Source organism: Sorex fumeus, unplaced genomic scaffold (genome assembly GCF_029834395.1).
Source record: "Sorex fumeus unplaced genomic scaffold, SorFum_2.1 ptg000034l, whole genome shotgun sequence".
Classification (NCBI taxonomy): Eukaryota; Metazoa; Chordata; class Mammalia; order Eulipotyphla; family Soricidae; genus Sorex; species Sorex fumeus.
This window is the reverse complement of record NW_026606091.1, coordinates 27,058,917-27,075,515: the sequence shown is the minus strand read 5'-3', so window position 1 is coordinate 27,075,515 and position 16,599 is coordinate 27,058,917. Positions and strand designations below refer to the sequence as shown.

The 16,599-nt window shown below is 56.6% G+C and overlaps 1 protein-coding gene across 1 annotated transcript in view; it reads right to left on the bottom strand.

Moving 5' to 3' along the window:
• Positions 1-16,599, bottom strand: part of LOC130026599 (polypeptide N-acetylgalactosaminyltransferase 12-like) — a 308,882-nt gene that overhangs the window by 271,299 nt on the left and 20,984 nt on the right. Inside the window, 7 exon segments of the mRNA XM_056117440.1 lie at positions 1,080-1,193; positions 2,744-2,875; positions 4,023-4,199; positions 6,217-6,334; positions 9,224-9,409; positions 11,008-11,197; positions 12,249-12,418. Coding sequence (XP_055973415.1) covers positions 1,080-1,193; positions 2,744-2,875; positions 4,023-4,199; positions 6,217-6,334; positions 9,224-9,409; positions 11,008-11,197; positions 12,249-12,418 — 1,087 coding nt within the window.

Here is a 16,599-nt window from a genome sequence, read left to right as displayed (position 1 = left end):
CTCTTTGATTCCACTGTTCTTCCTGCATTAACATATGCCTCAGAGACCTGGGCCCTACGCAAACAGGATGAGAACTCTATTCAGGTCTCCCAAAGAAGAATAGAAAGAGCTATGCTTGGAATATCACGTTTCACTCAAATGAGAGAAAGAATCCGGAGTTCCGACATCCGTCGACGATCAAGAATCAGGGACACTGTCTCATTTGCCAAGGTGTCAAAAATCAGATGGGCTGGTCACGTAATGAGGTTTAAAGACGACCACTGGACTAGAGCTGTTACCGACTGGATTCCACAGGATGTCAAAAGACCGCGTGGCCGCCCACCTACCAGATGGTCAGACTTCTTCGTCAAGATCATGAACAATCGGTTTGAAGCCCTTCATGTTCCTGGAGCGAACAGATGCCATTGGGCTACACTAGCACGCGACAGGGACAAATGGAGACGTTACTGGCGCCCGCTCGAGCAAATCGACGACTAACGGGAAGTTAAGTGATTAAGTGATTAAGTTAAAACACAGAATCCAGAGTCTGTGCATAGAGGAAAGAGGGACAAGAAACTCACCTTCATCCTAAGGCGGTTTCTCCAGGTCCTCTCGGGCACACTTGCTTCACTTTCTAGTTCTCAAATATTTTACAATGAGTCTCTATTACCTTTACAAATTGAAGAGGTCAAATATTCACTTTTTAAAAAACACACATAGAGGTGCTGAAAGTAGATAAAGGACCAAACATAATGGCCTCTCAGTATCTGTATTGCAAACCATAATGCCCAAAAGTAGAGAGAGAGTAAGAAAGAAATTGTCTGCCGTAGAGGCAGGGGATGGGGGTGGCAGGAGGGACACTGGGAACATTGGTGGTGGAAAATGAGCACTGGTGGAGGGATGGGTGTCTGATCATTGTATGACTGAAACTCAATCATGAAAGCCCTGTAACTGAATACCACAGTGATTCAACAAAAAAAAATTAAAATTAAAAAACAACAACACACATAGATCTTCCCCAATTTTCCTCTTTAAGAGGCTCCCAAGACCTTGAACCCAGGGGCCCCTGCTGCCTTTTTCCAGAGAGAAGCGTCACCTACCTGGTTCTGGCCCAGGCCATGACAGGTGTACAAAATGACCTGGTGCCCCACAATCTGGTTTTCATCAGGAGGATTATAGTCAAAGCAGAGTCCTTGCAATCCTTTATTCTGGAGCTACCAAGAAACATAACGGGAGTTTCCAGTTCAGGTTTACACACAACTGAGTCAACCCAGGATGCTGCGGGAGGAGAAACAGCGAGTGAGGAGGGCCCGGCACAAGAGCCAGGCCCAAAAGTAAGAGCTTCTGGGACCTGAGCGATAGTACAGAAGGTCAGATGGCTGGCCTTGCACATGGACAAACCCCAGCAACCCACAGGACCTCCTGAGCACCGCCAAGAGTGATCCCTGAGCACAGAGCCAGGAGTAAATCCCTGAGCACCGCAAGGCATGGACCCCACACCAAAAGTAAACAAATAAATAAATAAGAGCTTCCTTAATTTATTCATTTTGGATTTTTTGGGGGGGATTGAAGGAGGGGAGTATCACATCTAGCAATGCTCAGGGCTTACTTCTGGCTCTGTGCTCAGAGATCACACCTGGTGGTGCTTGGTGGGGAATCCTATGGGGTGCTGGGGATAGTGCCCAGTTTGGTCACGTGCAAAGGCCTGAAGAGCATCATGCCCCATCATCCCCTCCAGGGCTGCGCTTGGACAAAAGAGAAATGCAGTGGGACGGGGTGGGGTGGGGATGCAGGAGACAAAGGCAGGGCGAGCAAGAGTGACACACTCCCTGGGGCAGGCAGCCCACGACGGCCTCCTGATCCTCTCGGCACCTCGGGAGACCTGGACACTTCACAGTGGCCAAGGATTCAAACGTGTTCAGAGCCCGCTGGGTGCTGACCAAAGGGCTTCCAGAATGGGGGAAGCAGCGTCGCCCAGCCGTGCAGCCCAGGAGAGGGGAGTCTCTACCTTGGCGTGATTTCTCTCCAGAGTGAATGGCGCACTGGGGCCAGAGAGGGTCTGGGGGGTGAGGGCACTTGCCAGGCAGGCAACCAAGCCCCAGTCTGACGCCAACACCATCATGAGTCACCACTGAGCACCACCGGGTGAAGCCCAACCCCAACCCCCACAGCGCAAATACTTCCCATTTGTGTGCAGGGGTTTGGGGGGGAGCGGAACGGGTGTTTAGGCCATACTTCGAGGTACTCAACGGCCACTCCTGACGGTGTTCAGGGGACCACGTCTGGCACCGGGGATCAAACTAGTGTTGGCCACACAGAGAGCAAAGCTTAAACTTAACCCCGGGACTATCTCTCTGCCCCCCCCCCAAAGATTTCTTTTCTCTTTCTTTTGGTGAACAACAGAAGTGACTCTCCTTTTCCTGCCCCATCCTCCTGTACCCCCCCACTGGTCCCCAAGGACCCCTGCGGTGGGAATGACTAACTGGCCCAGACACTGAGACTCGGGTGTGAAGTGATGTGATGGGTAGAGGTGGTGTGGAGAGTCCAGGCAAGCCTCAGTCTCCTCATGCACAAAATCACAGGCAGAACCTGACTCTCGTTCACATGCTCCCACGTGAGCGAGCTGAGAGCCAAACCCAGCCGGGGGAGGGGAAGAGCCGGGGAGAGGGCCGGGGCTGGGGAGCCCAAGGGACCCCATCGAGGACCTGCCTCATGCAGGGGGTGGGGACCCTGCCGGCAGCCCCCCCGGGCGCAGCCCTCTCACCATCCCGAAGCAGCCGGGCCGGTCCTCGGGCACGTGCAGCTCAGGATACACGTTCTCCAGGAACCACCTGAAGTCCTTACACTTGAGCTTCTCACGGAGCTGCTGCCTCTCGGTCACGTCGCCAAAGGACTCCTAAGGGGGGTCCATGCGGTCAGCCTGAAGGTCCTCCACAGTCCCCCACTCCACCCCACCCCAGTCCTGGGGCGTGATGATGCCCCCAAGCCCCAGTTGTGCAGGTGTGGGTGGGTGCCTAGGGAGAGAGCTGTGGCAGCCGGGGTACCACCCCCCCCCACACACACACACACATGCGCGCGCACACACACACAGGGTTCCCCGTTGCCCAGCTCCAGCATGGGGAGACCCAGTGCACCTCGATGGTCATGAAGCGCCTAGGACATGATGGGAGCCCCAAACCCCCAGCCCTGTGGGCATCCCTGGACACGCAGCACTTCTTCAATGGGACAGATTGAGGAAGGCTGGCTGAGGTAGACACGCATGCAAAGCCAAGAGACGGGGCTGGGATGAGATGAGATAGCGCACATATGCATGACCCATCCCCGGCACCACACACACACACACACACACACACACACACTCACACACACATACATACTCTGTGTTGAAGAGATAGCTCAATGGTCAAGAGCACATACAGGAGGCCCAGGTCCGAGTCCCGGCACGGCAGGGAACCCCCAGCACTGAGTCAAGGGTAGACCCCAAGCACCTCCAGGTGGGGGTCATAAGTAAACAGGAACCAGAGAGCTCGTGCAAAGGGCAGGGCGCTTGCCTGGCAGGTGGCCACACTGCCCTGGTCCCTGCCACCTCATTTGGTTCCCAGAAAAAAAATCACCAGGCATGATCCCTGAGTGCAGAGCCAGGAAGAGGCCCTGGCGACCATGGCATGGGGCCTGACCTCCCCTCCACGACAGAAATACCCACGATCTGAAGAACATGCAGTGGCTGGAGGTAGCTGAAACCCAGCCCTGATTTTCCTAGAAGCAACAAGCTCAGGGTACCCCAACCTGGGGCGGGCAGCATGAGCTGCTGGCTGTGATTCTCAAGGCCGGGTGGGCATCAAGAGACATCAGCAAAGGGTCATCACAACCATGGAGGAATCAAGTAGTCCCCCACTGGCCTCACCAAGGCCCACCGCAGCTTCTCCCTCCGGAAGTGGATGTGCGGGCACGGAGGGTAGAGGGAGGACGGAGGAGGAAGGGGGGGTTGGTTCTGAGGAGGCCTGCAGGGGTGAAGGCAGACGGGGCGGGTGGGAGGAGCTCACCAGGCGTGCGTGGGGGTTGCGGTGGTAGAAGAGCTCCTTGAACTCATCCAGCCACACTTCGGCAGCGCGGACACTGTTGGCCAGAGCCTTTTTGCGTGAGTAGGGAGCTTGCTTGGGGAAGACGTGGCCGACGTGTGAGCAGGGGTGCGTTTCCAGGGTCCCGCCGCACTGCCAGATCTGCAGGGCAGAGGAGTGGCTGGGTGAGGGGAGCGGGTCCATCGGCACGGCTGTCCCTTGAGTACAGAGGCCGGGCACCAAGCATCACCCAAAGAGACACTGCCGAGACCGCACCCTCCAGGGCATGAAACAGGCGGCCCCCTCCACCCCACTCCTCACCCCACCACCCATCCCTGCCTCACCCACCCCCATGCACACACGGGCTCCAGAGCGCAGCCAAAGAACAAGGGAGCGGCCCAAGGTCTAGCCACCAGAACCAAGACCACAAGCCCATGCACTGTTTGTTCATGCGTGGGGCTCACAGGGCCCAGAGTGGGCCCGGCCAGGAGCTCGTGGGTGGGTGACAGTCCACACGGGCGGATTACCTGATCTCCTAGCCAGAGAAGAGAGGAAAGCAGCTAGGAAGGAGAGAAGTTGGGAAGGGAGAAAGAGGAACTGCCAGACACAGGAAGAGCAGCCTGGCACCTGGAGGAGAGGCAGAAAGACCATTAAAAGCACACCTCAAAACCCAACGAGGTAGACTCATGCAAGGGCAGAGGGGTGTGAACCACCACATCCCACCACTGGCCCCCAGGATGAACCATCCAGAAAAGCAGCTGAAGGGCTGGAGACACAGTACAATGGGGTTGGGCACCTGCCTTGCATGTACCTGACCCAGGTTCAGTTTCTGGCAGCTCCCACGGTCCCCTGAGCACCACCAGGAGTGAGCCCTGAGTTTGGGTTTCAACCAAATTCAAAAAGAAAAATTTTTTTGAAAAATAAGACCCAAAAGGACAGTACCTTACGATGGGAGAAGGAAAGCCCTGCGTGGAAGATAAAATTTCTATTTGGTTCACTCTTTATGCAAAGCTGGGATGTTCTGTTACTTAAAAAAAAATTCCAGGGGCCAGAACACTAGTACAGCGAGTAGAGCATACTGCCTGGCATGGGGCCAACCCAGGTTCAATCCCCGACATCCCATAGGGTCCCTCGAGCACAGACAGGAGTCATCTCTGAGGGTAGAACCCGGTGTATCCCCTGAGCCCCACTGTGTGTGGCCCCAAAACAAAACAAGCAATCAGAAAAGATGAAAAAAATTCTCACAAAAATTAATCAGAGGGGCTGGAGCGATAGCACAGTGGGTAGGGCGTTTGCCTTGCACGAGGCTGACCCAAATTTGATTCCCAGCATCCCATATGGTCCCCCAAGCACCGCCAGGAGTAATTTCTGAGCACAGAGACAGGAGGAACTCCTGAGCATCGCAGGGTGTGACCCAAAAAGCCAAAAAAAAATTAAACAGAAAATTTTAACATCATCAAAAAGCATGACCAATGGCATATGGTCTTGAAATGTAATATGCCAGACACAAGTTCATTGGGAATCCCACGGAAATGGCGGGGGTTCTCACAGAACTGTCACTCGGGGATTCTGAGGGCAGAGGGCGGCCTCAGGGGGTTCACTCGTTTAGAATGTGACTCTTGCTCCTGCCTGCACGTCCAGCCACTGAACCTGACCCCTTTAACAAGCTCTCCCGAGAATTCTTCTCGGTGTCAAACTCTGAATGTCACCCTGCTATCTACATACAGAGGCGACTTCCTAAAGAGCTCAGCAAGCCCGGCGACCAAAGGTGGACCAGGAGGCAGGATGCTGTGTCTGGGGCCAACCTCGGCCCAGGGCAGCAGAGGGAAAGAAAAGAACCAGGGGACCTAGGAGGTTCCTTCCCTGCCTCCTGCTTTTCTAGTTAAAAGCACGTTCTGTGAGAAGGTCAGATGAGAGAAGCACATATATAGGCTGTCCACGTGTCCACTCTCAGGACACTGGACAAAAGGCCAAGGCGGGGGAAAGACCAACAGGTTTTCATGAAATCCAGAGAGACAGAGGCATGGGGAGAGAGAGAGAGAGAGAGAGAGAGAGAGAGAGAGAGAGAGAGAGAGAGAGAGAGAGAGAGAGAGAGAAAGAGAGAGAGAGAGAGAGAGAGAGAGAGACAGACAGACAGACAGACAGACAGACAAGCACGGCTACAGAAAGAGAGACAGACCCGAAAGGAGAATTCGAGGTTTTCTCCGCCCCAAACTTCCATTCCTGTATCATAAGACCCCAGATACTGAAAATATTTCTTACTCACAGCAAACAGCCCACCAGCCATTGTCGGGGACCTGGAAGAGTTGCAACACATGCGTCTCAGTGCCAGCCGCAGGAACCCTTACCCAGGCCTGATCTGCCTTCATCAGTCTGGGAGCACTGGTGGTGGGGGGGCTCTGCTGGGAGTCCTAGCTGGGGAAGCTCCCAGACCCCTCCAAATAATCAGAGAACTGCATGTGATGCATGTGCTCACGAGGGGTCAAGGGCAGGGACAGCTGTTTCCAGGGCAGAGAGGGTACAGGACCGGGGCGTGTCCAGTATAGAGGAATGAACGGTGCTGGGAAGGCCTCAGCATGGGCAAAGTCTAAGCATGAGAGGACCCCGGCAGCTGCAGATGGACCCGGAGAGAGGGCGGAGAGAGCACATGGCTGGGAGGGTGGCGGGGTGGGCGGTGGTGGTGGTCTCACAGCAGAGCCCAGGCACTCACAGATGCAGCTGGGGGCTGCTGGAGGCCATGAAAGATGATTCTAGCACATTTCCCTCAAGCCCTCGATTCTGGCGTCTTCCCCGGCCCCCAGAGGTGGCTCAGGTCGAAAGCTGGAAGGGAAGCACCCCAGAGTGCAGATGTGGGTGTCGGAAACTGGTGGCAGCCGGGTCCCTGTGGTGACACTGGGGGGCCCTCCCAGCACTGCAGGCTCAGAGTACACGGGAAAGGCCAGTGGGACTCCTTGGTGGGGGATGGAAGAACAGGAGGGAGGGAAGACCAAGGAAGGGAGAGAAGAGAGAGAAAAGGGAGGGAGAGAAGGAGGGAAGGAGAGAAGGAGGGAAGGAGATGGAGAGGGAGGGAGAAGGAGAGGGAGGGAGAGAGAGACGAAGGAAGGAAGGAAGGAAGGAAGGAAGGAAGGAAGGAAGGAAGGAAGGAAGGAAGGGAGGGAGGGAGGGAGGGCGGGAGGGAGGGAGGAAGGAAGGAAGTAAGGAAGGAAAGAAGGAAGGGGAAAGAAGGAAGGAAGGAAGGAAGGAAGGAAGGAAGGAAGGAAGGAAGGAAGGAAGGGGAAGGAAGGAAGGAAGGAAGGAAGGAAGGGGAAGGAAGGAAGGAGGGAAGGAGGGAAAGAAGGAGGGAGGGAAAGAAGGAAGGAAGAAAGGAAAGAAGGAAGGAAGGAAGGAAGGAAGGAAGGAAGGAAGAAGGGAGGGAGGGAGGGAGGAAAGGAGGGAGGGAGGGAGGGAGGGAGGGAGGGGTGCCAGCATGAGAGCACTTTCACATGGCTTTAGGGTATAAGTCTAGGGAACAGGGTGACTGAAACACGCAAGAAAGCTGAGATGATGTGTGGAGTTCATGCACAGTTCAATCAGCTAATCAGTGGCTGAATAAATAGCAGTACTCCTACATTTAAAAAAAACTGAGATGAGACTGTGGGAGGGGCAGGCAACTGACCATGAAGCTGCTGCATGTGTGCATGTGTGTGGGTTTGTGCAAATGTCTTCATATGTGTGCACTGGAGGAGGGAGTTGGAGGGGAGGGAGTATGTCTCGACATCACAGGCTGCATCTGTGACCTGACACATGATCCCTCCTCCTCTGCCTCAGTCTCTAAATCTGCTGTGTGGGGGGCAATGCCAGCGGCCCCCCAGTGGCCACTCCAGCAATCCGGGTGCCACCCTCAATCCGTCCTTTTTCCCAGATGTCAATCAGCTTCTCCAAATCCCCCCACCGCCCCGGAGGTCCCCCCACCCCCCAGTCTCAGCCTCCGTCTTCTCCTGCGCCCGCATTTCTGACGGGGAAGTCTGCAGAGCCTCCTAACACATGCCTGGTCCCTGCACCCCATCCTGTGCCCACCAGCTCCCTCACCACGAGGCACCAGGAGTAATTCCTGAGTGCAGAGCCAGGAGTAACCCCGAGCCTCAGCAAGTGTGGCCCGAAAACTAAGCCAAACAAATGAAACAGAACGCGAGCAGCCGGGCTCAGACCCAGGCTCACCCACTGACCAACGCTGGCTCTCGGCCGCCCTCACCCTGCGCCCTCACCCATCCCCTAACTGGCTTCAGTCCCACAGAGGCCTGCCACTAAGTGCTCAGAGTCGTCACCATGGAGTCGCCACCTGACCCAGAACCCCACGCCCACTTGGACAGCCGGAAGTGGCAGCCAGCCACCTCGGGCCCTGGAGACTGGCACCAGTCCAGGGGGCAGGGCACCTGTGATATCAGTCCTCCCCGGGGCATGGCACACAACTCCTGGACGGCGGACACACCCACCGGAGGTGAAGGGGCCAACAAAACCGGCCACGTTGACACAAGGCAGAATTATGGGTTCCCAAGGCAAACATCTCGGGACCGGCAAGAAGGCAAACGCGAAGGGACAAAGCGTGGTGGCCTCATTCGCGTGAGGCGTCTGGGAGGGGGAAAGTTTTTGTGGGGGTGTGTTAGAGGCCATGGAGCCGTTAGGGGCTGGGGTTGACACACACCGCCTGACGGTTGGAGAGATTCTGCGAGGTCGAGGGAAAAGCGCGCTTGAGTCTCCCAAGTTATATATTTAAGAACGGTCAGAGCAGTACATTTTAGGATACATACTTCACCCTATTTTTATTTATCTTGTTTTGGCTTTGGCTTTGGGACCACACCCGGCAATGCTAGGGAGCAACTTCTGGCTCTGCACTCAGGAATCACTCCTGGCGGTGCTCGGGAAACCATAACAGGGTGCCTGGGGGATCGAACCCAGGACAAACTCCTGCAAGGCAAGCGCCCTACCCATGAACTATCTCTCCAGCCCCCTCACCTTTGTTTTTAAATAAACAAAATAGGCCAATGAATATGAACCCCACACTTAGAGCGGGGTGGGTGTAGAGTAAAAAAATAATCAGCAGATGCTTTAGAACAAAACCAGGTGGGGCCCCAGCGAAGCATCCCTGCCCTCCCCCCGGGGCGTCTGCTGCAGTTGGGGGGGGTGTTACGCTCCCAGCCAGTCCTGACCTGATGACATCGATGGGGGACCGCATCCGCTTCCGCTCCCGCTCAGGGACCACGTGCCACGTGAACACCAGCCGCCAGTCAAAGCCGCCAATCTGGGGCTCTCCGGAGTTGCCCAGGTACTCAAAAGTGTTCCAGTCAATCACGTCGATCACGGGGCACACCACCGCCGTCTCCTCCTCCCCGATCCTGCAGTGACCACACACACACACACACACACACACACACACACACACACACACACACACATACACACACACACACACACCCCAGATATGGCCAGGGACGGGGTGACCAGGAACGCCCGCGTCCCTTCCAAGCCGTGCTCGCTCCCACTCCACTCAGGGCCAGTGTGTGCCCTCAGGTCCCCTGCTTCTGGACCCTGCATGGCATCGGTCCCCAATGCCACCCTCCAGCCTGGGATTCAGAGGGAGAGCGAGACACGATGATGGCTCTGCTCTCAGAATCCTGGCACTGACATGGGCCCCTGGGAGTCCAGCTGCTGGGACCCTCTTTGAAGTTGGGGAAGAGAAAGAAGCCATGAAGGGAGCCAGAGTGGGTGAGGACAGGAATGGGGAGGGCAGAGAGCAGCAGGGTGAGGCTGGGGGCCGGATGATGGACACCCACAACTGTGAGAGGAGACAGTGGGTGCGTGTGCTTCCAGAGGCCAGCTGCGCAGACCCTGAACTCCCCCGCATCCTTGTCCATGCCATATGGGGGCACAGCCCACCTGGAGGAGTCTGGGGGTAGCCGACAACAGTGATGCAGCATCAGGAGGGAGGAAGTGGAGGGAGTAAGGTGGGTCTGGGGGAAGGGCAGCCTGGAGTGGTTCCCCTCCCCCCTGCATTTAAAACCCTTTCAAAGAATGATACTTAAAAGCGTAGTTTAAGACTACAGGGGTAAGAAGATAAAAATAACCCAGGCGAGGGCCATCTGCTTCCTGTCCATGATTCTGCTCATGGTTTCCTAGTGACGCTAAGGAAGGTGGACGCCAGAGACACAGGACCCCAGGGAAGGTGCCTGCCCGACACGTGGCTGCCCTGGTTCAATCCCCGGCACCTCATGTGGTCCCCTGAACACCAGCAGGAGTGATCCCTGAGCAGAGCCAAGAGTAAGCCCTGAGCACTCACGGGTAAGCCCCTTCACACACACAACTCCCCCCCCCCAAAAAAAATACAGGGGCTGGAGCCATAACACAGTGGGTAGGGCTTTTGCCTTCCACGCGGCTGACCCAGGTTTGATTCCCAGCATCCCATAGAATCCCCTGAGCACCACCAGGAATAATTCCTGAGTGCATGAGCCAGGAGTGACCCCCTGTGATTGCCGGGTGCGACCCATAAAAGCAAAAAATAAATAATAAATAAATACATAAGAGAAATTACTGTGAATCACCATTTCTGTGGGTCCCATCAGACTTGACGAGCCCCAGGTAACACAGGTACTGGATGACCTGGGAAAGTCAGCCCAGCATGAAGGAAAGACAACCAAAATGTGCTGCCTAGGGCTGTGATCTGATAAGATCCACACCATCCTGTTCTTGGCCTCTCTGCCCACGGCAGCACTTTTCGACTCAGGCACCTGACCAGCGGCAGTAAAAGCAACTCCCCTGTACCAGCAAGCCGTGGGTACAGCAGCGCCTGATGCCCTCGAGGCTCCCAGCCCTGGGTCCCTGATCATGTGACCAGGGATGGAGCCGTGGCCTGAGACTGGGGGACGGGGCAGCCAGGCCGAGCCCGAGGCCCACGGAGCTGGGTCTCCCGTGTTCCCACTGGGCACCGCCCACGCACCTCTGCAGCAGCGGCTCCAGCCAGCCCTCGTGGCACTCGCAGTGGCAGTCCAGGAAGGTGAGGACATCGCCCTTGGCCCCCGAAGCCCCGAGCAACCGGGCGCGCACCAGGCCCTCCCTCTTGGTGGCGCGGATGAGGCGTACCTTGGGCAGGTGGGCCAGCTCGGCTTCCAGGCGCTCCTTCAGGTGCTCTGGGGAGGAGAATGGGGCAGCCGGCTCACTCCCGCCCTGCCCGGGCAAGGGAAGGCTGGGATGGAGAACTCTAGAACCACCAGCAACGTTCCCACGTGCCCCCCTTGGACCCAGACGCCCAGGTCTCAGGACTGTCAGGACTTGGTGCCCAGCTGGCTCTATCGGCATCGCCTCACGCTCACCTGCCCTGCACTCTGTCATGGGCAACGCTGAATGACCCCGAATACTCTTCCCACGACTTCCAGCCGAGCACATGGCCACCACCCCAAAGACATCAGTCACCCAGGTTAAGATGTGTGATCCCAACGCCCCACCTGGTCCTCTGAGCACACCAGGAGTGAGCCCTGAGCACAGTGCCAGGAGCAAGCCCGGAGAACCGCCCAGCGGGCCCCAGAACAAACAAGCGAGACTACAGTCCTGAGCGTCCCCTGCAGCCAGGTGTGGCCAGGTGACTGTTCTTCTGCAGGGTGGGAGGTGAGACCCCTACTAGGTGCTCCCCAAGTCCCCTGGACACCCTGCAGGACAGGTCGGAGTGAGAGAGACAGGGGAGGGGCCAGGCTGGGGCAGCCCAGGGAGCACAGCACCCCAAAGAAGGCGAGTGTTCACCCCTGCCCCCACCCCTGGCCCCCACACCTGCCTCCACACCTGGCCCCCACACCCTCCCTCACAGTTGGCCCCCAACACCTCTCCCCCACCTCTGTCCCCAAGACCTCTCTCTCACACCCACCCCCCAACACCTGCCCTCTACACCTGTGCCCCCATGCCTAGAGCCCATATCTAACCCCCACACCTGTCCCCCACACCTGCTCCCACACCTGCCCTCTACAGCCATAACCCAACTGCGAGGAGACGTTCCCTGTTATCTCCTGTAAATCACTGTTATTTAGAGCCTCACAGAGAACAGCCCAGCACAGCCTTCAATCAGAACCCGTCCACAGCGAGAACCAGACAGAGCTCAGAGGCAAGAGCAGGGGAGGGGAGGATGGGGGTCAAGGGAGGGCGGGGTGGGGGGAGGGGAGGCCAGGGGAGGGAAGAGGGGAGGCCGGGCACCTCTATCGCTGTAGTCATCCACCAGGATGACCTCCTCCAGCAGGATGTCTGGGGACGTCTCAAGGACACAGTAAATGTTGCGAATTAGGGTTGACCAAGCTTCGTTATAAAACGCGATGATCACGGACGTCGTTGGCAGACTTTCATAATTGTACTTCTGCTCTCTGCACCTGCAGAAGCAACACAGCCTCAGGGACGGGGAACACCCTGCACCGGGGCATCCCAGGCCTGGCACGGTGCTTCGAAGGACCTCTGAAGGGAACGTCAATCATGGTTGAGACCTGCCATAGAATTTGGTCGCATCTTCTAGAAATGCTTTGCCCTGGAGCCTCCTGGAAGCCTCGGTAGCTCCCAAGAAAGGTTGTACAACGACACCCAAAAAGCCTGAAGTCACTCTGGTAAGGGCAGGCTGGGTCACCCACGAAGTCGTACTGTTGACATGGCCTCCAGGGACAGATGGCCCAATGATGAACCTGGCTCAGACCCAATGCGACAGGGCCATCCCTGGGTCGGGATGGGATCCTCCAGAGCCAAACTTGATGGTGCCCAGGGGGCAGGCAGTGTCCAGGGAGGCACTTGGGTCTTTTCACACGGTCCCCTGACCCTGAGCTCTCTCCCTGCTCTGAGGTTGTGTATTTAAGCTGGGCAGCAATGCTCACAGTTGTGCCACCCAAAACCTAGGCAGGCTCCAAAGACAGGAAGACGGTTCCATCCTCAGGCTGAGCAGGTTTCACCTCTGTCCACTCCCACTTCAACCGCACTGCCCAGCTTCTACTCAGCTCTCTCCCCCTCTGCCTGGCACCCTCCCTACCCTCCTTCCAGAACCACCTGGAAAAAGCCCTGTGTGGAGAACACCTGTCTGGGGTGGCCGCTCCCTCCGGCCGTCGCCCGTTCCTGCATACCACAAACTCATGTCCCCTCCACTCATCCCCTCCTCCCACGCCCCAAGTCTCCTCACAGACACGTTTGACTCATGGAAGGCTTGGGGCAGGGGCACAGGAATGCTAGGGACTCTGGTGGACACCACGGGGCAGCCTTGTGGGGAGAGGAGGTTCGGGAACACGTATATCTGGCCGAGAATCAAATCCATCTCTGATGGTGCGGCACAGGGTCACTGTGGGCTTGTGCTGTATGGGGAGCCTGTGGGCAGTGAAGGGTTCCACACTGGGGTGAGGCTCTGGGCAGAGAAATTCTTTCCAGTCCTTGAGAGGTTTGGGAAATACCTGGAGGTTTGCAGGTCCTTTACCTGAGGCATGATCTGGCCACAAGGGGGCCTGGCACCCAGGAAGCATTGGGGGCAAGGTGGGGGCTCTTCCCGGTGGGCACTGCAGAGGGGGTGTAGACACAACAGGCACCATGGGCATGGGCATGTCATGTCAGGTTCTGATCCATGGGGAGACCCCCACAGGACAGCTCATGCTTCATCAAGAAGCATGAGCCGTTCCCTGGCAGGACCCACCCATCCAATGCCACACACCCACACAGGCTGGGATGCATCGATTTGTAGAAACAATCTTGGAAACAGGACAGTGGCTGTCAGGGAGAGTGATACAGCCCTCTCCCCTCTCTCTCCTCTGCCACCAATTCATGATCCCCTAAACTGTCCCAGGTAGTGCCTAGAACTCAGTTGCTGACTGTTCAGCCTCCATCCTTTTCAGGACTTCCTTTGCCAGAATAGAAAAAGTGCACTGGAGGAGGGGGAGCTCTCGGCTCAGACTTTTGCTTTGTCTGTAGCCCATGATTCTGTCTGCCAAGCCTAAGGGGAGGGAACCAAGCAGGCAACAAGAGGCAGAAGCGAAAAACTAGGCAGGACCTCTGAGAGACCCACTCTAGGAGGTGGACAAGATGGATGGGTCAGGAATCACCACATTTGACAAGAATCAAATGTGAAGTTTGCTCTGACAAAATGGTGACCAAAACCAAATGGCAACCGGCTGAGTGGACAGCAACATTCCTGGAGTCAGAGATCACCTTGTTCCAGGTGAGGAAGACAAGACTTATCGCCCACCTGGTGACAGGAAGCCACCAGGCTTCATTCGAGGTTCCTTACCATTGACCCACGAACAGATGACTAGGACCAGACCAAGACAACTTCAAAGCCCCCTTCATCTAACCCAGGGCGCGGGTTACCATTGCCTCACCTGAGGTTCGGAGAGTCCGCCCTGGAGCGCCCCCAGTAAGCTACGCCTATTTCTTTAACTTTATTTATGTCTCTGTCCTTCTGTCTGACCCGGATGGGGTTCCCAAATCTCTCACCGAGGAAGAGAGTGAGAGCAGTTTGCCCGAGCAGTCAGGGAGAAAGCCCGCCTTCCTCCTTCTTCTCTTCTCAGCCAGCAATACAAAGTCCCCAAACAGCCCCAAAGAGTGTGTAGAATCCGGTCACTGTATGGTACCAGCGGTCAAGCTTCAGGGCTGTCATGCGAAGAAACAGGACACCACAATGGGGAGGGGAGAGCTGAGTTGTAACTTCTGACCTCCAAATCATTGTTTGCTAGTGCTGGCGGGATATATCTGCCATCCTGATCCCTCTGACCTTGTGGAGGGGGACATTTCTTCTCCAATGTTTCCTTGGACCTAGTGGGAGGGCACATCTCGGCCCCCCCGATCCCTGGCGCCCAGTGGTAGGAGGGACCTCTCTGGCCCCCCCCGATCCCTGGCGTCCTCTGGTGGGGGGGACATCTCTGTCCCCCATCCCTGGCGTCTAGTTGGGGGGCATCTCTGGCCCCCCTGATCCCTGGCGTCTAGTGGCGGTGGACATCTCTGGCACCCCGATCCTTCGGGTCTAGGGGGGGAGACATTTCTGCAGTTTGCCTGAGCAGTGATGGAAGAGGCTCACGGGAACGCTCAAACAATGGAGCTTAGAAACTGGAGTCACCACTGTGGGAGCACCTGAGAGCAGTAGGCACCAATGTATGTTAGATGAAAGTTGTTACCACAGAATCGAGGTAGCCTGTAAACAACCTACATATTTATGCTGTGACCTGCTAATGCCCGTTTAGGGGTAGCTCGATAGAGCCTGCACACATGGAATACTCTGGGATGCTTCCGGCAAACTCTTGGGTGCCACCTGTGTCTTGGTGAGACTCTGTAAGATTGATTCTAAGAGGAAAAACTCCCAAGACAGTCGTTCAATGGGAGAACAGCTCTCCCACCGGCAAGAGGGTGAGAGGGGTCAAGCTGCTGATCCCCACAGTCTCCCAGCTCCCCAAACCTCAAGGCAAACCTGGACTTGGTGTTTCCAGAGCCCAGGGACCCAGAGGCAGGACACGGGGAGCTAAGCCCAGAGTCCCAGTAGAGGCTGCGAGAGGGTGTGAAGGACATGTGTGAGGTGTGCAGAACCTTGAGAGTGAATGGGCGACCCCAGGCCCATGGTGCACGTAGAGGGGCAGGGCTATGAACTGGGCACCAAGGGGTAAACCAGGAGCTGCCTGTGCCTGCCCTGGGCTTTCTTACCAGGAGTGTGACTCCCAGAAGAAATGTGACTGGAAGGAAGGGGCGTGGCTGACCAAATTCCTGGAAATGACTGGAACAGGATGACTCTTCCTTCTGAGGCTTTGCCATCTGGTCTGACACATGGATCTGGACACACTTCTTGTCACCAGTAGAGTGTCACTCAGCCAAGGCTGTCCCACCAGGTCCAGGCGTGCAGGAACAAAGAGGAGTCAGGGCCTGGTTCTCTACTTCATGGGGTCTGACCGTGCTGTGATGGTGGCAATGGGACTTGTATTAGATAACCTGATGGTCCACACAGAAGTGGGGCGCTATTATCAGGGATCAGCTCCGTACAGACTCGGGGACACTAGAAACATGTTCCATTCACGGCCCCATCCTGCTCCACTGATTACACACTGTCTTCCTGCCAGGGCAGGTGCCATGGAGAGGGACCCTGAGTGAGGGGTCAGCACCTTGGACCCACCTGCTGCAGGAGCACTTTCAAGTGCTCATCCTGAGAAACCTGATGTGGCCACTAGGAGGCAAAGTGGGGTCTGTCCCTGGTGCACTGCAGAGGGGAATGGGGAAACAGGCACCAGGGGCAGGGGAGGCCATGGAGGTGCTGCAGTGGAAGGCAGGGCTCTGGGTGCTGCATCCTGCCCTCCCTCCTGGGGACGCATCGGTGATTGAGACCTTCAACCCTTGGGGTGGACTCTCCTGGGGTCATTGACAGGCTTCACACAGGGGCAGGCAGGTGAAGCGTCTTGGCATGGTGACATGGCCAAGGATAACCCACAATCTAGAAGCAATTGTCAACTACTGGCCAGACCTGCCCCGCCCAGTGACACACACACCCACACAGGCCTGGGATAGATCCATTTATTGCAACAATCGTGAAAATCAGACAGTGGCAGTCAGG